The sequence below is a fragment of the Bufo bufo genome, chromosome 2 (genome assembly GCF_905171765.1).
Source record: "Bufo bufo chromosome 2, aBufBuf1.1, whole genome shotgun sequence".
NCBI classification, from domain to species: domain Eukaryota; kingdom Metazoa; phylum Chordata; class Amphibia; order Anura; family Bufonidae; genus Bufo; species Bufo bufo.
In genome coordinates, this window is record NC_053390.1 from 491881281 (window position 1) to 491908360 (window position 27080).

At 45.3% G+C, this 27080-nt stretch overlaps 1 protein-coding gene across 2 annotated transcripts in view; it reads left to right on the forward strand.

Annotated features, from left to right (window-relative positions):
* LOC120989581 (tyrosine-protein kinase ZAP-70) overlaps positions 1-27080 on the forward strand; it is an 824733-nt gene that overhangs the window by 567210 nt on the left and 230443 nt on the right. For both annotated transcript variants that reach the window (XM_040417781.1, XM_040417780.1), the window contains one exon: positions 19281-19493. In XM_040417781.1, coding sequence (XP_040273715.1) covers positions 19281-19493 — 213 coding nt within the window. The remainder of the gene's footprint in view (positions 1-19280; positions 19494-27080) is intronic.

Here is a 27080-nt window from a genome sequence, read left to right on the forward strand (position 1 = left end):
CTACAGGCTGATCCAACTTTGATGTAATGTCCTTAAAACAAGTCAAAATGAGGCTCAGTAGTGTATGTGGCCTCCACGTGCCTGTATGACCTCCCTACAACGCCTGTGCATGCTCCTGATGAGGTGGCGGACGGTCGCCTGAGGGATCTCCTCCCAGACCTGGACTAAAGCATCTGCCAACTCCTGGACAGTCTGTTGGTGGATAGAGCGAGACATGATGTCCCAGATGTGCTCAATTGGATTCAGGTCTGGGGAATGTACGGGCCAGTCCATAGCATCAATGCCTTCGTCTTGCAGGAACTGCTGACACACTCCAGCCACATGAGGTCTAGCATTGTCTTGCATTAGGAGGAACCCAGGGCCAACTGCACCAGCATATGGTCTCACAAGGGGTCTGAGGATCTCATCTCGGTACCTAATGGCAGTCAGGATACCTCTGGCGAGCACATGGAGGGCTGTGCGGCCCTCCAAAGAAATGCCACCCCACACCATTACTGACCCAATGCCAAAACGGTCATGCTGGAGGATGTTGCAGGCAGCAGAACGTTCTCCACGGCGTCTCCAGACTCTGTCACATCTGTCACATGTGCTCAGTGTGAACCTGCTTTCATCTGTGAAGAGCACAGGGGGCGCCAGTGGCGAATTTGCCAATCTTGGTGCTCTCTGGCAAATGCCAAACGTCCTGCATGGTGTTGGGCTGTAAGCACAACCCCCACCTGTGGACGTCGGGCCCTCATATCACCCTCATGGAGTCTGTTTCTGACCGTTTGAGCAGACACATGCACATTTGTGGCCTGCTGGAGGTCATTTTGCAGGGCTCTGGCAGTGCTCCTCATGTTCCTCCTTGCACAAAGGCGGAGGTAGCGGTCCTGATGCTGGGTTGTTGCCCTCCTACGGCCTCCTCCACTTCTCCTGATGTACTGGTCTGTCTCCTGGTAGCGCCTCCATGCTCTGGACACTAGGGTGACAGACACAGCATACCTTCTTGCCACAGCTCGCATTGATGTGCCATCCTGGATAAGCTGCACTACCTGAGCCACTTGTGTGGGTTATAGACTCCGTCTCATGCTACCACTAGAGTGAAAGCACCGCCAGCATTCAAAAGTGACCAAAACATCAGCCAGGAAGCATAGGAACTGAGAAGTGGTCTGTGGTCACCATCTGCAGAACCACTCCTTTATTGGGGGTGTCTTGCTAATTGCCTATAATTTCCACCTGTTGTCTATCCCATTTGCACAACAGCACGTGAAATTGATTGTCACTCAGTGTTGCTTTCTAAGTGGACAGTTTGATTTCACAGAAGTGTGATTGACTTGGAGTTACATTGTGTTGTTTAAGTGTTTTTTTGAGCAGTGTATATATATATATATATATATATATATAGCAAACAAAACAAAAAAATAAATATATATATATATATATATATATATTTTCCCCTTTTATTCGATTTTTATATTCTATATATTGTTTTAAATTGTATATCAAACCAAACCTTTTATGTGTACATCAAATCGAATATGTTTGAAATAAATCATCCGATCCAGGACTTACAAACGACTCAATAGAATTTGGGGTACACCCCTTTGAAGGAAACACCATATATAAATCTGCATTCCCTGGACTTTGTGTGGCTGTCATGGCCCATAAACAGGTAGGAACTAGTGTTAGGGACCACTCCATAGAGGCGACCTTGACGTGGTGAGTGGCTTATTACGCTTTGGCCAAAATGTACACCAATGCCTCATCCAGCATAGAGGCAGGGCAGAATGCTGGTTGCTGAGTGCTATTGCATTTGTGTCTTTTTCTACCATATATAAATCGTCACTTGTTCCTAGTATATAACTATTAACCACTGAGGAAGGGGCAAGAATTCGTCCCGAAACGCGTTTGGTACAGAGAAACAGTGAGGAACATAAATACCGGGACAACTATCTAATATCGAAACTATCCATCAAGAATAACTATACTAAGCGATAAAGCAAAATCGCAGTGTCTTTTAAATTTCGTAACCAAGAAAGAACCTATCAGGAATCCCGGATTGCGTGACGCACCGTCCCACCAGAATCACGTGGGACTCCACAGGATAAAGCAAGAGACGTGGGACGCCGCGTAAGGTCCTTGCAGGACAAAGCAACACAAAGACCGGCGAGGAGTGGTAATGTACTCAAATCTCTCTTGGTAGCTGATTTATAGACTATCAAGTTATACTATATATAAAATATATATACCTGCAATTTAGTTGCTTCCTCCCCACAAAGTGGGAACATTCAGGACTGGAATCCTATTGAACAACAAGTCATAATCCATTTTACGTGAACACTAAACGTCTTATCCAAGTGACATTTTTGATTCATATACATCCATATGATATTTTACATTTTGTTCTGGACAATATTTCAGTGCACTGAATTCTAATGCGCACTATACCTATTGGTTTTTTATTGAATTTTAAATACTTTTGTGCACCTCAATGTATTTACAACCCTGTACATCTAGTCAATATCGTTTTACCTTTGTATTTAGCTCAACTTAATTGTATGTATTCAGCTAGCACCTAACACTTTATACATCCAACTTGCATATAGCACTGATTGTATCCAGCTTTCTTATAGCACTTTAATGTATCCAGCCTGCATCAAGCACTTAATGTATTCAGCCCACCTATAGCACTTTAGTGTATCCAGCTTGCATATATCACTTCTTGTATCCAGCTGGCACACAGCACTCATTGTACCCAGCCTACATTTAGCACTTCAGTGCATCCAGCCTACATATAGCACTTTAGTGTATTCAGCTTGCATATAGCACTTTAGTTCTTTTAGTTTACACCACTCACGGCGATCACCATTGTGTATGTATTTTACACACACCACTATATAAATATAAACAGTGGTGACTCTAAGGAACAATATATAGGGGGGCACAAAGATACCACAGTCAAAAATGGGGGGGCAAAAACAAAATAAGTATATATAAATAAGATTACAAAATACGAGAGAATTGCGGTATGCAGGGATACATTTATAATAAAACAATTTACTTACAAAAGAAGCTATTCAGTCTGCTGTGCCGTCCTCTGCTTGCTTCCGCGGATTCTTTCCCCTTTCTGTCTCTCGTCAGTGCGCAGGCGTACTGTTATGGTGGATCTGTGGAAGACACACTGTTATGGGGGCATCTGTGGATGACACATTATGCCTCTCATTAGCCCTCATTATGCCTCTCATCACTCCCATATCAGTCCCTATGCCTCTCATTAGCCCCCATATCAGCCCTTATGCCTCATTAGCCCCCATTATTCCTCTTATTAGCCCCCATTATGCCTCTTATCACCCCCATATCGGCCCCCATGCCTCTCATTAGCCCCTATATCAGCCCTTATGCCTCATTAGCCCTCATTATAAGCAATTATGCCTCATTAGCCCACATTATGCCTCTTATTAGCCCCCATTATAAGCCATTATGCCTCTTATTAGCCCCATTATAAGCCATTATGCCTCATTAGCCCACATCATGCCTCTTATTAGCCCCCATATGCCTAATTAGCCCCATTATGTCTCTAATTAGCCCCCATTATGCCTCATTAGCCCCCATATGCCTCTAATAGTCTAATTAGCCCCCATTGTGTCTCTAATTAGCCTCCATGATGCCTCTCATTAGCCCCCATTATGCATCATTAGCCCCCATATGCCTCATTAGCCCCATATGCCTCATTAGCCCCCATATGCCTCAATAGCCCCCATATGCCTCCAATTAGCCCCCATATGCCTCCAATTAGCCACCATAGCCCCCATATGCCTCCAATTAGCCCCCATATGCCTCCAATTAGCCCCCATATGCCTCCAATTAGCCCCCATTATGCCCCCAGCAGCCACATTTTTTATAAAATAAAAAAACACTTACCTCTCCTGCTCCTGGACGGACGCCGCCTGCAATTTTCTTTCTCCTCAGCCGACTGTGCTCTGAACTGACGCGCACAGCATGAGGTCACAGAGTGCCCTCACGCTGTGTGCAGCCCTGCACAGCTGACAGCCGTGCACCAGGAAGTGGTAAGTACAGAGCGTTCACCACTTCCTGGTCCTTCGGTACACTAATGAGCGCTTCCATAATGGGAGAATCAGTGGGAGAATCAGTGGGGGGGCACCCGGGAGGGCAAGGAACAACATAGGGGGGGGGCGATTGCCCCCCCTCGCCCCCCTCTAGCGACGCCACTAAATATAAATATATTACTTGAACCCATACCAAGCTACTTACTATATCCCGCACCTCAAACCGGATATATACGACAGTCTCCTCTCTATCCTTGTGTACTCAGCCATTGTATTTAAAGGGCTTCTGTCACCCCACTAAAGTCATTATTTATTTTTTGGCTAGTTAAATTCCTTATACTGCGATATATGAATATATAATGCTCTTACTCACTTTCCTTCAGCAGTTTCTTCAAAAAACGGACTTTTATAATATGTAAATGAGCTCTCTACCAGCAAGTAGGGTGGCTACTTGCTGGTAGCAGCCGAATCCTCCTTTCATAAAGACTCCCCCCACCTTGACAGGGCCAGCGAACGTGCTCGTCCTCTGACTGGCCCTGTCTGCAATTCAAATCCCGCGCCTGTCTTCATTCGGCGCAGGCGCTCTGAGAGAAGGAGGCTTGCCTCCTCAGCACTCCCTCTGTGTGCCTGCGCCGATGACATCACCGAAAGAGAAGCCAGCCGGAGGAGGAGAGCACTGCTGGTCCTGTCAATCAACAAGAGGAGGGGGCGGTTTTTTGCAGAGGCTACCAGCAAGTAGACGCCCTACTTGCTGGTAGAGAGCTCATTTACATATTATAAAAGTCAGTTTTTTTTAAGAAACCCATGTACCTAACCCTGAGGGACTGATCAGCCTGTCTTCTCATATCCGTTCATTTATGTCATAAAAAGAAACTACTCATAATTGTTATCACCGTGTCCGTAATGACCTGATCTATAAAAGTATCATGTTACTAATCCTGCACGGCGAACATCGTAAAAAATAATGTAGAAAACAATGACGGAATTGCTGTTTTTGTCACCTCACCTCCACAAAAAAAATAAAGTGAGTAAGAGCATTATATATTCATTTGTGGTCATGGCCACGGCCAAGAGGTATCCGAAGAACCCTAGGGAGAGAAAAGGGTGAGAAACAACGGGATCAACCTAACCCAGCTAGGCGTGTCTTAGCTGACCTGACTAAATGGCTTGTTGTGTGCCCTAAGCCATGATCGTAGGTAGGCCTATAAGTGGGCAAAAACCAAGACAAGTAGGGTAGAAAAGGCATTCGAATGGCATGTGCAAACTAATCCCCAAGCCAACTGCAAGGCGTCAGGGATCTAGAGCGAAAATTCGGAGTATATGAGGCAAGACCAGTAGGAGACCTACAACCCATCTTGTGGATGACAAGGCCAGAGACATGATGCTCAATATTGCGGATACTGCCCCAAAGCGGAATGGAGGACCGGGAATACGTTGTGAAATGGATCATAAAAAACAACTGAAACTTGTAAAGTTTGGTTCTAGTGCGAGTACTGGCAATGCCCTAGCCTCAGGAGATCGTGGGACCGCAACCTAACTTCCTAGACTATGCAGGAATGAGGGCCAAAAAGAACCATGTAAATAGGAAGAGAATACTTGAATAGTTCCCCAGACAACAGCTATCTTCTAGCCGTGGTCCGCGCGTTGTTCTACTGTGTGCCCCTGAGAATTGTTTTTACGCTTGAGACGTGAAGACCGACCTACTATCTGAATCTTCTACCATGAAGAAATGCTGGACCTTGTCCAAAATCCGATTCAACGTGGTTGTAGGGAGTCTGAGGTTAGTGCGGAAAGAAGCAACGAAGCCATAATATACAATATTCTGTCTATGCCCTCCCATGACTGAGGGAATGCAATGCAATGAAGCTACCGGCGAAAATAAATTCCTGGTCGTGGTAAAAAAGGCAAAGACTTTGCGCGGGGACCTGGTTGACAAGATATGATCGACTACGATCAGAGACTGAAGTGTTAGATGGAATTGCCCTACTTGTTTTTCCTCTGGCAGGACCTGAACGAAAGCATGAACAATTAAAGAAAGACGAAATATCTGCGTAAGACATGACAATGATGCTGTAGGGCGAACCGGACCAGTTTGCGGTCAAAACATAAAGTGAGCAATCAACATGGATTATTAGGAAATTAGGGAAGCAGGTATGTATGCGATACATAGGGGCCAAATCAGCCCAGATGCACAGATGGACAACCAACCAGGTAAGGGTCCTTTCACACTTGCGTTCTTTTCTTCCGGCATAGAGTTCCGTCGTCGGGGCTTTATGCCGGAAGAATCCTGATCAGGATTATCCCCATGCATTCTGAATGGAGAGAAATCCGTTCAGGATGCATCAGGATGCATCAGGATGCCTTCAGTTCCGGAACGGAACGTTTTTTGGCCGGAGAAAATACTGCAGCATGCTGCGCTTTTTGCTCCGGCCAAAAATCCGGAACACTTGCCGCAAGGCCGGATCCGGAATTAATGCCCATCCGACGTTTAGCTTTTTCTGAATGGTTATCATGGCTGCCAAGACGCTAAAGTCCTGGCAGCCATGGTAAAGTGTAGTGGGGAGCAGTATACTTACCATCCGTGCGGCTCCCCGGGCGCTCCAGAGTGACGTCAGGGCGCCCCACACGCATGGATGACGTGATCGCATGGATCATGTGATCCATGCGCATGGGGCGCTCTGACGTCATTCTGGAGCGCCCCGGGAGCCACACGGACTGTAAGTATACTGCTCCCCCGCTCCCCGCTACTACTATGGCAACTAGGACTTTAATAGCGTCCTGGGTGCCATAGTAACACTGAACGCATTTTGAAGACGGATCCGTCTTCAAATGCTTTCAGTTCACTTGCGTTTTTCCGATTCCGGCGTGTAATTCCGGCAAATGGAGTGCACGCCGGATCCGGACAACGCAAGTGTGAAAGAGCCCTAAACAGCCCAGCAGGACTGAAAACAGTCATCGGGCCCCCTGAAGCCATGGGGCCGAAGCTGTCATTGGGCCCCCAAAGCCATGGGGCCGAAGCTGTCATCAGGCCCCCAAAGATATGGGGCCGAATCTGTCATGGGGCCCCCGAAGCCATGGGGCCGAAGCTGTCATCGGGCCCCCGAAGCCATGGGGCCGAAGCTGTCATCGGGCCCCCAAAGCCATGGGGCCGAAGCTGTCATCGGGCCCCCAAAGCCATGGGGCCGAAGCTGTCATCGGGCCCCTGAAGCCATGGGGCCGAGTTTTTTTTATTATAACTATAAAAAGTGACCTGAATAAGGTGCAGGAAAATTAAACCATGAGCCTGACCGATGTGGAAGGCGATACCTAAGATAAACTACGTGGCCTGAATAACATGCAAGGCGAAATATCGTTAGGAACGAGACCTGACCGACGTGGAAGGTGACCCCAATATGAGTTCAACTGCATGACCTGAAAAGACAAAGGGAAACGTGACAGAAAATGGAGATAATAACGGACATTAACTAAAATTAAACCTGAATAACATAAGCTTGCAAGCAGGTAAAGATATGAGTCATTCAAAAGCATAGCTGCACAGGTGGACAGACAACCATTGGTCGGACCCCTGAAGCCATGGGGCCGAAGCAACCACCAGGGGCCCATGGGACCTGGCAGCCGCCGGGATGCGAACCTTAGAATTAAGGACGGCTGCGGAAAAGATTGGGGCTTAACCCGACGGGTTTAGTAATCAACCGGGACTCGATAGCCTAGAAAGACAAAGACATGGGGTAAAGCTTCTTAATGAAATGAGGCTAAAATGAACCCCAAGTACTAATCTGTAAAATATAAATGAAGAAAAGAAAACTTCTGAAAGGCGTGCCATGGAAAATAGTATCAGATGGCCATATGACCTACCAATGTCGATGACAATTGTGAAATCCTCTAAGCCAAGAACCATGCATGAGAGTCCCTTATGGCGGGAGCCATGCGTGAGAGTCCCTTATGGCGGGAGCCATGCGTGAGAGTCCCTTATGGCGGGAGCCATGCGTGAGAGTCCCTTATGGCGGGAGCCATGCGTGAGAGTCCCTTATGGCGGGAGCCATGCGTGAGAGTCCCTTATGGCGGGAGCCATGCGTGAGAGTCCCTTATGGCGGGAGCCATGCGTGAGAGTCCCTTATGGCGGGAGCCATGCGTGAGAGTCCCTTATGGCGGGAGCCATGCGTGAGAGCCTCTTATGGCGGAACAAGTATCAGATGACCGTGCGAACTACGAATGATGATGCCAGTCGTGAGGTCCTATAAGCGAAGAGCCACTCGTGCGAGCCTCTTATGATTTTTTATTTTTATTTTTTTTAATAAACCACTTATGCAGCACCAGAATGCCTTGGGGACTCGCATAACCATGACCCCCTCCAACAGCAAACCTGGAACACTAACCAGCCTGCAACCATGTCGTACCCCTAACAAACAAAACATGAAAAAACGGTCATGGGGCCCCCTGAGCCATGAGGCCGGATCAGTCATAGGGCCCCCGAAGACAGAGGGATGACGTTGCGGTGACGATAAGTAATTAAAACGTAAGCCGGACCTGATGGCATATGAAGCGACTTGAATGATTGGATTGGCTAGCAGGTGGCCTAAGGAAGATGACTGCCAACAGGCGTTAAAAATATAGACCTTAGTAATCCGAAGCACGTGCATACATAAAACACTAACCACTGCGAACCATAAACGTAAACATGAAATTGAAACAGAGATGGGAGAAAAAACAAGAGCCTGAGGCATTGCAAGTTCGCTAAGAGAAGTCTCTTATCGTGACAAACAAACAGCTTGTGAAAACATAGCAGGAAACTTACTGGCCCACTGACCTCTGCTGAGGAGCTGTTTGGTGAACTGGGGCAGGAGACCAATCTGAGTGAGTACGAACCAGAAGTAAAAGGAGACCAGTCTGAGTGAATATGAACCAGGATTAAAACAGAAAGTAGGCCTATGGAATGTAACAGACCACCGAGGAAGGGAACGTAAGCCTGAAAAGAACGCAGTTATGTTTGTCGGGAGAGAGGTACCAGAGCGGTGGGTGCAGACTGCCCCGGAGAGATTGAGCAAAACCATGATGTAGCAATGAACAGGAGAATGCAGCTTTGAGTGGGAGCAGAGTACAACACATGATGTAACAACAAATGGGTTAATGCAGCTTTGGATGTGAGTGGTACCTAAAAAACATGGTATGGGCGCAGCTCTGAGTATGGGTAGCGCATGAAAAGCATGGTATAAAGCAGACGTATAAATGCAACCTGAAAGTGAGCAGAGTATTGACGAGATGCGAAAGCAGACACGTGGACTCAGCTCTAGTAGTGAAAGGAGTATAGGACAAGATGTGAAAGCAGACATGCGGACGCAGCTTTGGATGTGAACAGAATATTAACTTGATGTGACAGCAGACATGGAAAGCGGCTTTGGTGAGTGGGGTATACGACCTGGTGTAGCAGTAGAAGTGTGAACACAACTTTGGGTATAAACAGAGCATGAAATTTGGTATAAACACAGCTCTGGTTGTGAGTGGAGCAAGGTGGGAGCTTGAAAACGGAGTAACAGTAGCAGCTATGGCTGTAAGCCGAGTATACAACATGTAATAACAGGCGTGTAATACGAATCCGGCTGTCGGCTGGGGACGGAATGAGATGTAACAGCCAACAGGTGAATGCAGCTTGAATGTGAGACCAATCTGAGCGAATACGAACCAAGAGTAGAAAAGTGCAGGACAGTAAGGACGTGCGGATGCAGCATAAGACATGAAATAAAAGCCAAAAGTGTAAATGCCGCTCAGGATAACAGCAGAGCATGAAAGTGCGGCAGGGTTTTTAAGTACATGGAGCAGTGAAATACATGAAGTCTAAAGATGGTGGTAGGGTGGGGGAGACACATGGGAAGGAACAGCTACAGCAAGAGGCCTAAACAATAACAGCTGCATCCGATCTCCAAACATGACATCACGTGCAGCCCGGGTAACTCTTTCTTTACAGCAAACCAGCTGAAGTAACTTTTCATAAGAGACGAACGAAGCAAAGTGAAACTTGTAAGATTTATAGGAACTAACTCCTATTACCAACAAACAAAGTTGAAAAGAAAATATAAGTATTTAGGCCCAACGACAAATACAATCTTTTAAAGGTTCAGCTCACCTGCAGACCCTTGCATATAATTTTCTAGATGGTCAGCTCACCAGCAGGCCCTCACCTACAATCTTTTATAGGGTCAGCTCACCTGCAGGCCCTCACCTACAATCTTTTATAGGGTCAGCTCACCCGCAGGCCCTTGCATATAATGTTTTAAAGGGTCAGCTCACCTGTAGGCCCTTACCTACAATCTTTTATAGGGTCAGATCACCTGCAGGCCCTCACCTACAATCTTTTATAGGGTCAGCTCACCCGCAGGCCCTCGAAAATAATTTTTTTGAGGGTCAGCTCACCAGCAGGCCCCCACCTACATTCTTTTACAGGGTCAGCTAACGTGCAGGCCCTCACATATAATGTTTTAGAGGGTCAGCTCACCTGCAGGCCCTTGCCTACAATCTTTTACAGGATCAGCTCACCTGCAGGCCCTCGCCTACAATCTTTTACAGGGTCAGCTCACCTGCAGGCCCTCACATACAATCTTTTACAGGGTCAGATCACATGCAGGCCCTCACCTACAATATTTTACAGGGTCAGCTCACATGCAGGCCCTCACCTACATTTTTTATAGGGTCAGCTCACCTGTAAGCCCTCGCATATAAGGTTTTAGAGGGTCAGCTTACCTGCAGGCTCTCACCTGCAATTTTTACAGGATCAGCTCACCGGCAGGGTTCACCTACAATCTTTTATAGGGTCAACTCACCTGCAGGTCATTGCATAATATGTTTGAGGGTCAGCTCACCTGTAGGCCCTCACCTACAGTCTTTTACAGGGTCAGCTCATCTGTAGGCCTTCGCATATAAATATTTTGATGGTCAGCTCACCTGCAGCCCCTCGCATAAAATATTTTACAGGGTTAGCTCATCTGCAGGCCCTGACCTACAACCTTATAGAGGGTCAGTTAACCAGCAGGCCCTCACCTACAATCATTTACAGGGTCAGCTCACCTGTAGGGCCTCACCTACAATCTTTTATAGGGTCAGCTCACCTGCAGGCCCTCGCATATAATTTTTTTGAGTGTCAGCTCACCAGCAGGCCATCGCCTACAATATTTTACAGGGACAGCTCACCTACAGGCCCTCGCATATAATTTTAAGAGGGTCAGCTCACCAGCAGGCCCTCACCTACAATCTTTTACAGGGTCAGCTCATCTGCAGTCCCTAGCATATACATATTTTGAGGGTCAGCCCACCAGCTGGCCCTCAACTACAATCTTTTACAGGGTCAGCTCACCTGTAGGCCCTCACCTTCAATCTTTTACAGGGTCAGCTCACCTGCAGGCCCTCGCATATAATTTTTTGGAGGGTCAGCTCAACAGCAGGCCCTTACCTACAATCTTTTATAGGGTCAGCTCAACTGCAGGCACTCGTATATAATGTTTTACAGGGTTAGCTCACCTGCAAGCCCACACCTACAACCTTTTAAAGGGTCAGATCACCTGTAGGACCTCGCATATAATTTTTTTTCAGTGTCCGATAACCAGCAGGCCCTCACCTACAATATTTTGCAGGGTCAGCTCACCTGCAGGCCCTTTCATATAATTTTTTTTAAAGTCAGCTCACCAGCAGATCATCACCTACAATCTTTTACAATGTCAGCTAACCAGCAGGCCCTCACCTACAATCTTTTATAGGGTCAGTTTACCTGCAGGACTCCGCATATAATTTTTTAGAGGGTCAGCTCACCAGCAGGCCCTCATCTGCAGTCTTTTACAGGGTTAGCTCACCAGCAGGCCCTCACCTACATTCTTTTACTGTGTCAGCTTACTTGCAGGCCCTCGCATATAATGTTTTAGAGGGTCAGCTCACATGCAGGCCTTCACCTACAATCTTTTACAGGGTCAGATTACCTGCAGGCCCTCGCATATAATTTTTTTGGAGGGTCAGCTCACGTGCAGGCCCTCACCTACAATCTTTTACAGGGTCAGCTCACCTGCATGCCCTCACATATAATGTTTTAAAGGGTCAGCTCACCTGCAGGCTATTACCTACAATATTTTAAAGGGTTAGCTTACCAGCAGGCCCTCTCCTTCAATCTTTTGCAGGGTCAGTTCACCTGCAGGCCCTCGCGTAGAATGTTTTACATTGTAAGCTCACCTGCAGTCATTCGCATATAATTTTTTTGAGAGTGAGCTCACCAGCAGGCCTTCACCTACAATCTTTTACAGGGTCAGCTCACCTGCAGGCCCTCACCTACAATCTTTTACAGGGTCAGCTCACCTTTAGGCTCCCACCTACAATCCTTTAAAGGGTCAGCTCACCTGCAGGCCCTCAAATATAATGTTATAGAGGGTCAGCTCACCTGCAGGCCATCACCTACAACCTTTTAGAGTGTCAGCTCACCTGTAGGCACTCACCTACAATCTTTTACAGGGTCAGCTCGCCTGCAGGCCCTTGCATATAATTTTTTTGAGAGTCAGTTCACCAGCAGGCCTTCACCTACAATTTTTTACATGGTCAGCTCACCTGTAGGCCCTCGCATATAATTTTTAGAGGGTCAGCTCACCAGCAGGCCCTCAACTACAATCTTTTACAGGGTCAGCTCACCTGTAGGCCCTCGCTTATAATGTTTTAAAGGGTCAGCTCACCTGCAGGCCATCACCTACAACCTTTTAGAGGGTCAGCTTACCAGCAGGCCCTCTCCTTCAATTTTTTGCAGGGTCAGCTCATCTGCAGTCCCTCGCATATAATTTTTTTGGAGGATCAGCTCACCAGCAGGCCTTCATCTACAATATTTTATAGGGTCAGCTCACCTGCAGGCCCCCACCTACAATCTTTTACAGGGTCAGCTCACCTGCAGGCCCTCAAATATAATGTTATAGAGGGTCATCTCACCTGCAGGCCCTCACCTACTTTTTTACAGGGTCAGCTCACCTGTAGGCTCTCGCATATAATGTTTTAGAGGGTCAGCTCACCAGCAGGCCCTCACCTACAATCTTTTACTGGGTCAGCTCACCTGTAGGCCCTCACCTACAATTCCAGTCTCACAATCCAAGAGTCTGGTCAACACAGTTCTCACCATGACGGCACACTGGATGAACGTTGTGGAGGCCGGGAGAGAATCAGATGCTTGCACCAGACTTGCCCTTCAATAGAGCCTCGTTAAAGGATTTAAACTTTACTCATTCCAATTACAGGGCCTAGAAAGAGTCCTGTATTGTTATTTGTCGTCACTACCTCCCCGTGTTGGGAGTGGGTAATTTGCGCGCCTGCTGCCTTCCTTGGATGTGGTAGATGTTTCTCAGGCTCCCTCTCCAGACTCGAACCCTGATTCCACGTTACCCGTGGTAATCATGGTAGGCGTAGAAAGTACAATCAAAAGTTATTAGGGCAGACATCCGAATGGATCGTCGCTGTCACGGGGACGTTCCATCGGCCCGACGTTATCTAGAGTCGCCAAAGCGGCAACAGGCCCTCGCCCATATTGTTTTAGATGGTTAGATCAGCAGCAGGTCCTCGCCCGTTATATTTTACAGGGTCACCAGCAGGCCATCAATCATATTTTTTCAAGGGTGTGTATGATGCCCTCCTTTATGTGTAACAAAGGGTGTATTGAAGTGACGGTTCCTTGTAATTTTTGGCAGCCCTTTCACTTAGTGCATAGACTTTATAAGTGTAGGAGTCCCACTACCTGAACAATTGTAACACAATGTGAATGAGGCCTTCCTTTTTGTGATACACAGTTTGTATCGGAGTGCCTCTTGCTTGTAATTTTTGGCAACACTTGCACTTTATATACAGTGGGATGCGGAAGTTTGGGCAACCTTGTTAATCGTCATGATTTTCCTGTATAAATCGTTGGTTGTTACGATAAAAAATGTCAGTTAAATATATCATATAGGAGACGCACACAGTGATATTTGAGAAGTGAAATGAAGTTTATTGGATTCACAGAAAGTGTGCTATAATTGTTTAAACACAATTTGGCAGGTGCATAAATTTGGGCACTGTTGTCATTTTATTGATTCCAAAACCTTTAGAACTAATTATTGGAACTCAAATTGGCTTAGTAAGCTCAGTGACCCCTGACCTACATACACAGGTGAATCCAATTATGAGAAAGAGTATTTAAGGGGGTCAATTGTAAGTTTCCCTCCTCTTTTAATTTTCTCTGAAGAGTAGCAACATGGGGGTCTCAAAACAACTCTCAAATGACCTGAAGACAAAGATTGTTCACCATCATAGTTTAGGGGGAAGATACAGAAAGCTGTCTCAGAGATTTCAGCTGTCTGTTTCCACAGTTAGGAACATATTGAGGAAATGGAAGACCACAGGCTCAGTTCAAGTTAAGGCTCGAAGTGGCAGACCAAGAAAAATCTCGGATAGACAGAAGCGACGAATGCTGAGAACAGTCAGAGTCAACACACAGACCAGCACCAAAGACCTACAACATCATCTTGCTGCAGATGGAGTCACTGTGCATCGTTCAACCATTCGGCGCACTTTACACAAGGAGATGCTGTATGCGAGAGTGATGCAGAGGAAGCCTTTTCTCCGCCCACAGCACAAAAAGTGCCGCTTGAGGTGGGCTAAAGCACATTTGGACAAGCCAGCTTCATTTTGGAATAAGGTGCTGTGGACTGATAAAACTAAAATTTTGTTATTTGGCCATAACAAGGGGCGTTATGCATGGAGGAAAAAGAACACAGCATTCCAAGAAAAACACCTGCTACCTACAGTAAAATATGGTGGTGGTTCCATCATGCTGTGGGGCTGTGTGGCCAGTGCAGGGACTGGGAATCTTTTCAAAAGTGAGGGACGCATGGATTCCACTCAGTATCAGCAGATTCAGGAGACCAATGTCCAGGAATCAGTGACAAAGCTGAAGCTGCGCCGGCGCTGGATCTTTCAACAAGACAACGACCCTAAACACTGCTCAAAATCCATTAAGGCATTTATGCAGAGGAACAAGTACAACGTTCTGGAATGGCCATCTCAGTCTCCAGACCTGAATATGATTGAAAATCTGTGGTGTGACTTAAAGAGAGCTGTCCATGCTCGGAAGCCATCAAACCTGAATGAACTAAAGATGTTTTGTAAAGAAGAATGGTCCAAAATACCTTCAACCAGAATCCAGACTCTCATTGGAACATACAGGAAGCGTTTAGAGGCTGTAATTTCTGCAAAAGGAGGATCTACTAAATATTGATTTCATTTCTTTTTTGTGGTGCCCAAATTTATGCACCTGCCTAATTTTGTTTAAACAATTATAGCACACTTTCTGTAAATCCAATAAACTTCATTTCACTGCTCAAATATCACCGTGTATGTCTCCTATATGATATATTTACCTGACATTTTTTATCGTAACAACCAACGATTTATACAGGAAAATCATGACGATTAACAAGGTTGCCCAAACTTTCGCATCCCGCTGTACAAGTAAATATACAGGAAGGTACTTCCTAACAATTTTTATCTTTGGTTTTGTGCATATTATTGTCAGTCTGTAAAAGTGGCATACTACTCGTACAACATCGTTCCCAGCAGCGACTTGGGAGTCCAAGATACATCCAGACATCCTCCCTGTGCTGTTCCCGAACCATTTTGGTGGTGTTTCCATCAATTTATGACCTTTTCATGTGAACCAGACACCCTCCCCTCTTCAGAGGCGGTTCTCCCATTGACTTCCATTATATTCAGGTGCTCTGTAGAGCACCCGAGCATCCTGATGAGCACCCGATCACTCGAGCACTTTGGTACTCGATCAACACCAGAAGAGAGGAACTCTCTCCTGGACTTGCAAAGACAGAACAGCCTGCTGCAATACTGCTTAATCCTCTATGCTCAAACTCACTGGAATTCAAATTTGCACATGCCAGAGTGTCTGCACAAGCGGCACAAAGCCGTGAACGATTTTGTTATGCACTAGACCACCTCAGCAACAGAGAGCATGTGTTGCTTCGAGGTCAGGCAGTGGCAGCTCATTTGAGACACCTGTTAGGTGCTGAAGCCCTTCGAAGAAGCTACAAAGTTTGTCAGCAGGGACAAATGCGGCATTAACATTGTCATCCCCCTCATATTTATCTTAGAACAGACAATTACACACATACAGCGGGGGATGATGGCGGAAGACCAGCTAACGCATCTTGCTGTCTACTAGTGATGAGCGGGAGGTGCCATATTCGATTTCGCGATATTTCGCGAATATTCGCATGAATATTCGTGTTATATTCGTCGAAATCGAATATTCGCAATTATTCCAATTATCGCGAAATTATTTTTTCGCATATTGCGAAAATTTATCTTGATAGTATAAGGCAACGTTCCTATGCTAATGACTATGGCTAGGCTAATATGTGTATTTTACGAAATTTCGTAATATTGCTCTAACTTCGTCTCTTAGAATATTACGAATATTCTAAAAGACGAAGTTAGAGCAATATTAAGAACATTTGCAAAAGTCGAAATTGCGATGCGAGTAATATAACACGAAATAGTCGCATTAAGATTTAAACTTAGCACTGCTATATTCCATATTCTAGCCTAATATGGAATATAGCTGTGCTAAGTTAGCACTGCTATATTCCATATTAGGCTAGAATATGGAATATAGCTGTGCTAAGTTGAAATCTTCATGCGACTATTTCGTGTTATATTACTCGCATCGCAATTTCGACTTTTGCAAATGTTCTTAATATTGCTCTAACTTCGTCTTTTAGAATATTCGTAATATTCTAAAAGACGAAGTTAGAGCAATATTACGAAATTTCGTAAAATACACATAGATTGTATTTAAGCTAATATACTGCTATAGTAATAATTTTTAATAGTGTACATATTTTACAAAACTTAAGTTCAGAAGAGGCAAAAAAAAATTACAGGAAAAAAAAGGGATTATAGCACTATATTAGCTAAATTACAATCTATATGTGTATTTTACGAAATTTTGTAATATTGCTCTAACTTCGTCTTTTAGAATATTCGTAATGTTCTAAGAGACGAAGTTAGAGCAATATTACGAAATTTCTAAAAGACGAAGTTAGAGCAATATTAAGAACATTTGAAAAAGTCGAAATTGCGATGCGACTAATATAACACGAAATATTCGCATGAAGATTTCAATTTAGCACTGCTATACTCCATATTCTAGCCTAATATGGAATATAGCAGTGCTAACTTAGCACAGCTATATTCCATATTAGGCTAGAATATGGAGTATAGCAGTGCTAAATTGAAATCTTCATGCGAATATTTCGTGTTATATTACTCGCATCGCAATTGCGACTATTGCGAAATTTCGTAAAATACACATATAGATTAGATTGTAATTTAGCTAATATGGAATATAGCAGCAAGTTGAAAACGCCACTGACTGGAGCAGCCAGGAAGCCAGGAATCCAAAGGACAGGTAAGAACAACTTTAGGGAAGTGGGAAAGAAAAAAATATAATAAAAAAAAAAAGAAAAAAAAAGAATATTCGATTTCGCGAATATATAGAACGATATTCTAAATATTCGCGAAATCTCGAAATTGCGATATTCGAGAAAAAAATTCGCAATTCGAATATTCGCGCTCAACACTACTGTCTACCCTGTGGCTGTTGGAGACCCACAAGGAGAATCTGCCATGGAGGATGAAGAGCAAGATGGGAATAATAGCTGCCGCTGCAAGAGGTTGAGGAGTCGGAAGTGGAGCAGCAAGATGACAATGACGATGATGGCAGTGGCACCCTATCATGGCTCCTCAAGCACGCTGGCCAGAATGGCAAGCTGTATACTCGCTTGCTTATGCAGTTGCACCCGTATAGTTGACATCAAGCAGTCTGATGATTACTGGATATCCATACTTTTAGACCCTTGCTATCAAAGCAAAATGGGGGAGGAACAGGAAACAATATGTATGCAGCAGGCAGCAGCTTTCGGCGAGCAGACCCCTGTGTCTGAAAGGGAGGCCCCTCTACAACCCCCTTCCCCACAAAATCACCCCCTTCCCGCCACCACGAGAGGCCAAAGCTGCAGCAGCCAGTTCAGTCTCCTCAATATGATAGAGCAATTTTTCCGGATGCCACACCAGGCTGAGCCCAGTCAGCAAGCCGAGAGCTCCCGCCTCAACGTCAAGGTTCAGGCCTACTTACACGCTGGCCAGTCTCTGTTGCATGCTCTGTTCCCTGACCCCATGGATTTCTGGGCAGGCAGACTGGAACAGTGGCCTTAATTGGCACAGCACACACTCTTTCTTCTTTCTTGCCCAGCCTCCAATGTAATCTCGGAGAGGATTTTCAGCACTGCTGGGTGTGTGGTGACACCCAGACGGACCAAGTTCTCCTCTGCCAGTGTCCAAAACATCACTTTTGTCAAAATGACCTCAGCCAGAGAACAGTGAAAATCCTCCTAAATCCTGGTTGGGTTCAAGTAACAGATCTGGCCTTGCTGACGGTGCCCCATCTTGCCACCATTTCTTTCTGCCTGCTATCCTGTCTCCATTACGCCACTGCCGCGGCTTGCCTACCATCATGTTCTGTTTGGCCGTTGCCGCCATCATGCCAATGTTGCAGTCTGCCGACCATCATGTTCTGTACAGCTGCTGCTGCTGCCTCCATCATGCCTCTGCCACCTTCGTGCCACTGCTGCTGCCTGCCTACCTTCCTACCTCATCTTCCGTAAGGCTGCAACTTCCAATACTCACTATTGGAAGTGAGGTTGAGGAGTCGGAAGTGGAGCAGCAAGATGACAATGACGATGATGGCAGTGGCACCCTATCATGGCTCCTCAAGCACGCTGGCCAGAATGGCAAGCTGTATACTCGCTTGCTTATGCAGTTGCACCCGTATCGTTGACATCAAGCAGTCTGATGATTACTGGATATCCATACTTTTAGACCCTTGCTATCAAAGCAAAATGGGGGAGGAACAGGAAACACTATGTATGCAGCAGGCAGCAGCTTTCGGCGAGCAGACCCCTGTGTCTGAAAGGGAGGTCCCTTTAGGTTTGAAAACTAGGAGTGGGTTGAAGCTTATTTCCGTATGTAAGGCAATTGTGATTAATGTGTAGTAAGTGAATGGCAGTGAGATATTAGACTATTTATGCTTATTTTATTATGCAAAGTACACCAATTAATCAATAAGACTTCTTTACATATTCATTGTACTCAAATTACTTTTGTTATATTTTATTTTTACAGACGTCAAATAGATGTGGCCATTAAGATTTTGAAGATACAAGATGACAATGATAAGTCTGTGAAAGATGAGATGATGAAGGAAGCAGAAATCATGCATCAACTAGACAATCCATACATTGTTAGAATGATTGGGGTGTGTAAGGCAGAAAGCCTCATGCTGGTTATGGAAATGGCATCTGGAGGACCGCTGAACAAATTCCTATTAGCAAAAAAGTGAGTGTTAAAAAATGATTAATATTATTAAAGGGGTTGTTCGAGATAGAACAAAATTTAGCCAAGGGCTGGCAAAGAGACAATTGCATAAAACAATGAAACATCCTGTAATGTGACGGTGAACGGGCAACAGAAAATTTGTGTTTAAAGCTTTCTTTACTGTAGTAAGTGAGCAGGCTATTGATATCTACAACAACAGTAGTATAGATATTGTGTATAGATATTGAAACCATCTCTTGGGTAAACAGATACTTGCAGTACTTGCAAGACTCAGCAGAACAACTCACAGCCCACAAGAGTTAACTCTTTTGGTCCTTTCTTACACTAATCCTTCCTTGCATATGGCCATGGTAGACTTCTCCACACTGTCTCACTCATGCTGTACTTGCCACTGTTGTCTCCAACGCCTAGTAGTCTGGATGCGATTCTACTTGTGGGCAGATGATGTTTCATCATCATTATTCTGTACTGAGCTCCAAAAGCCACATGTGCGAGACAGCACCTTCTACCTCAAATCTGGAGGGCAAGCTGCCAAAGTTAAATTGTTGTAAATGTTGTACCTGAGGATAAGCATCCTACATTCTACATGCTATACTGCTTCTGCCACTACTGGGACCACACGTCTCCAATAATTTACCCTCAATTATTAGGGGTACAGATAGGGTTATCTGTCACAAAGACCGGGATTTTAGAACGGTGTGTTGTCTTCCTGGCGCTCGAGTTCAACACATCGCAGATCGACAGATCACTTGGAGAGGCTGGAGAAGATCCAGCAGTCATGGTCCATATCGGAACCAATGACAAAGTTAGAGGTAGGTGGAGCATCCATAAAAATTATTTTAGAGATTTAGGTCACAAGCTTAGGGCAAGGACCTCAAAGGTAGTGTTTCCCAAAATACTACCTGTACCACAAGCCACACAAGAAAGGCAGTGGGAGATTAGGGAGGTTAATAAGTAGCTCAAGAACTGGTGTAGGAAGGAGGGGTTTGGGTTCCTGGAGAACTGGGCCGACTTCTCTGTTGGCTACAGGCTCTATCGTAGGGATGGGCTGCACCTCAATGGGGAAGGGGCAGCTGTGTTTGGGGAGAAGATTGCTAGAAGGTTGGAGGAGTGTTTAAACTAGGGACTGGGGGAGGGTAATTACCTTATAGGATGGGAAGATAGTGCAGATAGAGACCGGGGGCAAGGTAATGGGACTGGGGGAGGAATGGAAGGAGGGAGTAGAACAGTTCAGAAGGAAAGGTGTAGGGTAAAAAATATACATAAACCCTTTAATTGTATGTATACTAATGCCAGAAGCCTGACTAATAAAACTGGTGTACTGGAATTAGTGATGGGTGAGGAGGATTATGACATAGTGGGAATAACTGAGACATGGCTGGATGATAGCTATGACTGGGCAGTTAATGTACAGGGTTACAGTCTTTTTAGAAATGATCACAAAAACCAGAGAGGGGGATGGGTCTGCCTTTATGTAAAGTCCTGTCTAAAGCCCACAGTCCGAGAAGATATAAGTAAGGGACATGAACATGGGGAGTCACTGTGGGTAGAAATACATGGAGGCAAAAACAATAATAAAATACTAATAGGAGTTTGTTATAAACCACCTAATATAACAGAGTCCACAGAAAATCTGCTACTTAACGAGACAAGGCAGCAAATTATAAATAGGTTGTTATTATGGGAGACTTAAACTACCCAGATATAGACTGCGAAACTGAAACCTGTATACAGTATCTCATAAAGGAAGACAATTACCTTTCCCAACTGGTTCAGGATCCTATTAGAGAGACAGCCATACTGGACTTAGTATTAACTAGTGTTGATAGGGTGCTCGAGTAGAAATCTCGAGATGCTCAGGTGCACCCGAGTATCACGGAAGTCAAAGGGATAACCCGAGCATTAAACCAGGCACACCCTGCTCTAAAGAGGGGAGGGTGCTGGTTCACATGACATGGTCAGAAATTTATGGAAACACCACTGAAATGGTTCGGGAACAGCATGGGGAGGATGTCTGGATACATCTTGGACTTCCAGGTCGCTGCTGGGAACAATGTTATCCGAGTAGTATGCCAATTTTACAGACTGACAATAATACGCACAAAACCGAAGATAAAATCGATTTTAGGGGAAAAATTGTTAGAAAATATTATTTTCTGCATATGCACTTGTATATAAAGTGCAAGTGCTGCCAAAAATTACAAGGAAGAGGCACTTCGATACAACCTGTATATCACATAAAGGAGGGCCTCATTCACATTGTGGTCCAATTGTGCAGGTAGTGGGACTCCTACATTCATAAAGCCTATGCACTAAGTGAAAAGGCTTCCAAAAATTACAAGGAACCGACACTCCAATACACCCTTTATTACACATAAAGGAGGGCATCATACACACCCTTGAAAAATTATTTAGATCACCTGCGGTCACAATGTAAACGGTCCACTGCCGCTACTTACAACATAACACAACAAGGAAGGAGTGTGAAACACACCAATGAAGAATTAAAAATAAATTTTATTAAAGTATCGATAAAATATACATGATGCTAAATATATATAGGTAATAAGGCAGGGACAGCCACAATCCTACATCACCCTGTAATCAGCCCAGTGATGTGAAATGTATGAACAATATCTCAATAATTACACAAACAGGTAACATTTAATCTAAAAGACATAATATAAGAATAAGCAGGAGATATGTATGATACGTGTCTGAGCCCCAGCATTGATAAGCGGCTATATGGCCTGGATCCAGGTGAAACAAGTCAAAATGCCAGGTCATGCACTGAATGGTGAGGCAACATACCTAAAAGACTGGGACTGAGGTCAGGGTAATGGCGCTCCTCGACGCGCGTTTCGCGTGTTGTTCGCTTCCTCAGGAGGAGTTAGGGGTAAAGGGCAAAGGGATGAGCTAAAGAAGATGCCGCCCACCAATCAACTGTGATATTCAGTGTCATGTGATGAATTCCTAAAGCGCCGCGTCATCATAACGGCGCATGACTACTCGGCATCCGCCACGTCAGACTACTTCCGCCCCTCCTCTGAGGCCAGATGAGGAGAAGGCGGTCACACATCGGATGATGCTGATCGCCGTCGCCACATCCAGCCTACACCAGAGAAGAAGGGCGGAAGAGGACATGCGAGCGGAGCAGTCATGCGCACAGGTGACGAGGGAGGATAAGAAGGAATAACTATATCCAATAGGAAATGATATTTAACCAGATCGCAATGCGTATCATGTATATCTCCTGGATAACATATAAGTACATAAGGGGAACACTCATACAGTACATAGGATTTCAAGTCATATTAGTGATAAACAATTTTTACATGATTCAGAATACAATGTTAATAAAGTGCAGAAGTGCAATATCCCGTAATAGAAAACAAATTAATTTATAAAGTGTTTGTACATGATTTAATATTACATTAATCAATTAGAAGTGCCAAAATTATAAAATAAAAAAAAATAAAAAAATATAGTGACATACATATTATACATGATCCAGCATATTAATATATGCCATGATTCTTAAAGGCTTTAAAGTGCTAAAGTGCCATTATAGGACAGCCATCCAAAAATACTTATAATAGTCATATTACATAAGAACAATTTTAATACCCATTATATACATACATCCAAATATAAGTGTAGAGGACCCCCTTCTCTCCCTCCCACCCTTAAGAACCCAACACTTCCCCTGGCAGAAAAATGGAATTTCAGATGGCGGGAATTCAGATGGAATATTGGACACTTAGCGTGGGTTAGCATACTAGAAAATAGGGAAAAACATGTTACCATACATAAACAAACATTTTGTACAGCCCAGTTTATAAAAATGGGTATATAATCCCATTAAACCCCCCTAAAATGATGCCACTGCTCAAAGAAAGGAACCGAAACCAAAGCTCTCATTTAATCCATTGGGGGCCAGGGTTTTGAGTCTAAATATCCATCTAGTCTCAATTTGGGCCAGAATTTTACTGTAATTTCCCCCCCTGATCCCCAAATGTATTTTGTCAATGCCTCTAAACCGTAAACCACTAGGATTACTACGATGATGGATTCTGAAATGTTTTGGGAGGGTTTTTAGATCGTTCAGGTCAGAAACATCTTTTGCATTCTCAATACCTCTTACATGTTCCCGTATTCTTTTACGGAACTCCCTTGTGGTCAAACCAATATAGATTTTGTCACATGGACACACAGCATAATGGATAATCCCCGTTGTCATACAGGGAATATAATCCCTAATTTCATAGGATTGCGTTTTGTCAGAGTTGGTGAATTGAGTAGATCTGTCCATGTTGGCGCAGGCCTTGCATGCCCCACATGGATATGATCCTTTCAAGCCTACAGAATAATCTGATTTAGCCCCCGGGACATAATGGCTACGAACCAATAAATCTTTCAGATTCTTGGAACGTCTTGCCGTTAGTAGTGGTCTTTCTGAAATACATTTACTTAATTTCTGATCGGTTTTGAGAATGCTCATGTGTCTATTTAGAATATCATGTAGATTTTTCCACTGATTATTGTAATTTGTAATAAATCTGATGTCCTGGTTAGTGGCAGATGCTATTTTCTCAATCCTATTCCCCTCATTTGGGCAAAGTAGTTTTTCTCTTTTGCGTGTTCTCGCTATTTGGATACCCCTCTTCACCTGCCTGTTACTATATCCTCTTTCTTTAAATCGACCCTTTAATTTTTCGGATTCCTTGGCAAAAGTCAATTCATTAGAACAAATTCTCTTAAGTCGTATGAACTGACCCTTTGGAATTCCATCAATTGTGGATCTCGGATGCGCCGAGCTAGCATGCAGTAGTGAATTTACCGCGGTTGCTTTCCTGTAAATCTCTGTCTGCACTCTACCTTTCTCATCCACTTTGATCTTTAAATCCAAAAAGTCGATTTCCCTTCCTGCTTTAAAGGAGAGCTTGATGTTCAATACATTGTCATTCAATGCACTCATAAATCTGTTGAGATCTTGAACCCTTGAAAAATTATGATTGATGCCCTGCTGGTGACCCTCAAAAACATTAGGAACAAGGGCCTGCTGGTGACCCTCTAAAACATTAGGGGCGAGTGCCTGCTGCTGATCTGACCATCTAAAACATTACGGGTGAGGGCCTGCTGCTGAGCTGACCATCTAAAACATTACGGGCTCGCATCAGGGTGAGGGTGCTGATGGAGGTGTCATGAAACTGTCCCAGGTGTCAAGGAACTACATACTCTGCCGCCAGCGTTGTCAGCTGGAAATTTTTGGAGTAATTTTTCCACAAGGACTTTCTGGTATTGCACCATTTTGCTAGTTCTTTCCACCACAGGAATGTGAAATGAGAAATGAGAAGTTCTTTTTGTAGCGGGGGTCGAGAAGTGTGAACAACCAGTAATCAGTGTTGGCCAAAATGCGTACAACGCGAGAGTCACGGGAAAGGCAGCATGACATAAATTTTGCCATGTGTGCCAGAGTCCCAACAGACAAGACTTCGCTGTCCTCATCAGGAGGATGACTCTCAATCTCCTCAACCTGTTCCTCCTCTTCTGCCCATCCACACTGAACAGAGGGAATAAACCTGCTATGGGTACTACCCTCTGTAGTGGAGGCAACCGTCTCCTGCTCCTCCTCCTCCTCATCAGCCAATTCACGCTGAGAAGACGAAATGAGGGTGGTCTGGCTATCACCCTGTGTACTGCCTTCCCCCATTTCAGCCTCTACCACATGCAAAGCGTCCGCCTTCATTGTGAGCAGCGAGTGTTTCAGTAGACACAGAAGTGGGATGGTTGCACTGATAATAGCAGCATCCCCGCTCACCATGTGTTGATTCCTCAAAGTTGCGTAAAACCTCACAGAGGTCAGACATTCATGCCCACTTGTCGCAGGTAATGTGCGCAAGCTGACTGGAAAGGCGACGACCATGTTGCAGCTGTTATTCAACTACAGCCCTCTGCTGCTCACATAGCCTGGCCAACATGTGGAACATGGAGTTTCAGCGTTTTCTCACGTCGCACAACAGTCAGTGAGCTGGCAATTGCAAGCGCTGCTGCAGCGTTGCCAGATTGGCGGCAGCTGTATATGAATTTCGGAAATGGGCACACACCGCAACTTCACCAGTAGCTCAGGAAAATTGGGGTAGGTTTTGAGAAACCTCTGAACCACTAAGTTGAAGACGTGGATTAGGCATGGGATTTATGTGAGCTTGCCGAGCTCCAAAACCGCCACCAAGTTATAGCCCATATCAGACACAACCATGCCTGGTTGTAGGTTCAGTGGCGAGAGCCACAGTTCAGTCTGGTCACTTATAACCTGCCACAGCTCTGTGGCGGTGTGCTTTTTGTCACCTAAGCATATCAGCTTCAGCATGGCCTGTTGATGCTTCCCCACTGCAGTGCTACACTGCTTCCAGCTACTGACTGATGGCTGACTGGTGCAAGATGAGAATTTAGAGGTGGAAGTAGAGGAGAAGTTGGAGAAGGGGGGGTTGCAGACACTAATGCAGGTGGTGGCGGAAATCCTGATGGTAGGGCCCGCAATCTTTGGCTACGGTAGCACCTGTGCCATCCCAGGGTATGACTCGCTCCTGGCCTCCACAACGTTCACCCAGTGTGCCGTCAGGGAAATGTAGCGTACCTGGCCACAAGCACTTGTTCATGTGTCAGTCATTAAGTGGACCTTCCCAATAACTACGTTGGTCAGGCACGTGTGATGTTACGGGACACATGCTGGAGTAAGGCGGGGATGACACACAGAGCAAAAAAGTGGCGGCTGGGGACTAAGTAACGAGGGACGGCCGCCTCCATTAGGGTGCGGAAAGCCTCAGTGTCCACAAGCCTAAATGGCAACATTTCCAGGGCCAGCAATTTGGAAAGGTGCGCATTTAGTGCTATGGCCTGTGAATGGGTGGCTGAGTATTTGCGTTTTCGTTCAAAGGCCTGGGGTATGGACATCTGTACACTGTGCTAGGACACAGAAGTGGATGTTCTAGCTGGATGTGCTTGCGAAAGTCCTGGTGCAGGGCGGGAGGCATCCAGGCCTGCGTCTTAGACAGGGGATTGGCCAGCACGTAACACAGGGAAAGACAAGGCAGTGGTGTGACCTGCAGACACAGATTGTGGACTCAGGCGTTCGGCCCACCTATTAGGGTGCTTTGATGCCATGTGGCGGATCATGCTGGTGGTGGTGAGGTTGCTAGTGTTCACACCCCTGCTCACTTTGGTATGGCACAGGTTGCAAATAACAATTCTTTTATCGTCTGCACTGCTCAAAAAAGCGCCAGACTGGAACACCTACCCCTTGGCAAGGGAGATTTCTGCAAGGGGGTGCTCCTGGGAACAGTTGCGGGCCTGTTTGGTGTGGCCCGCCTTCTCCCTTTTGCCACCCCACTGCCTCTTCCAGCCTGCTGTGGTGCTGCGGATCCCTCCCCCTCTGTACTGCTGTCCTTGCTCGGCTTGCCACCTTTCCAGGTTGGGTCAGTGATTTCATCATCCACCACCTCCTCTTCCACTTCCTCACTCTGGTCATCCTCCTGACTTGTTGACCTAACAACAACCTCACTTATTGACAACTGTGTCTCATCCTCA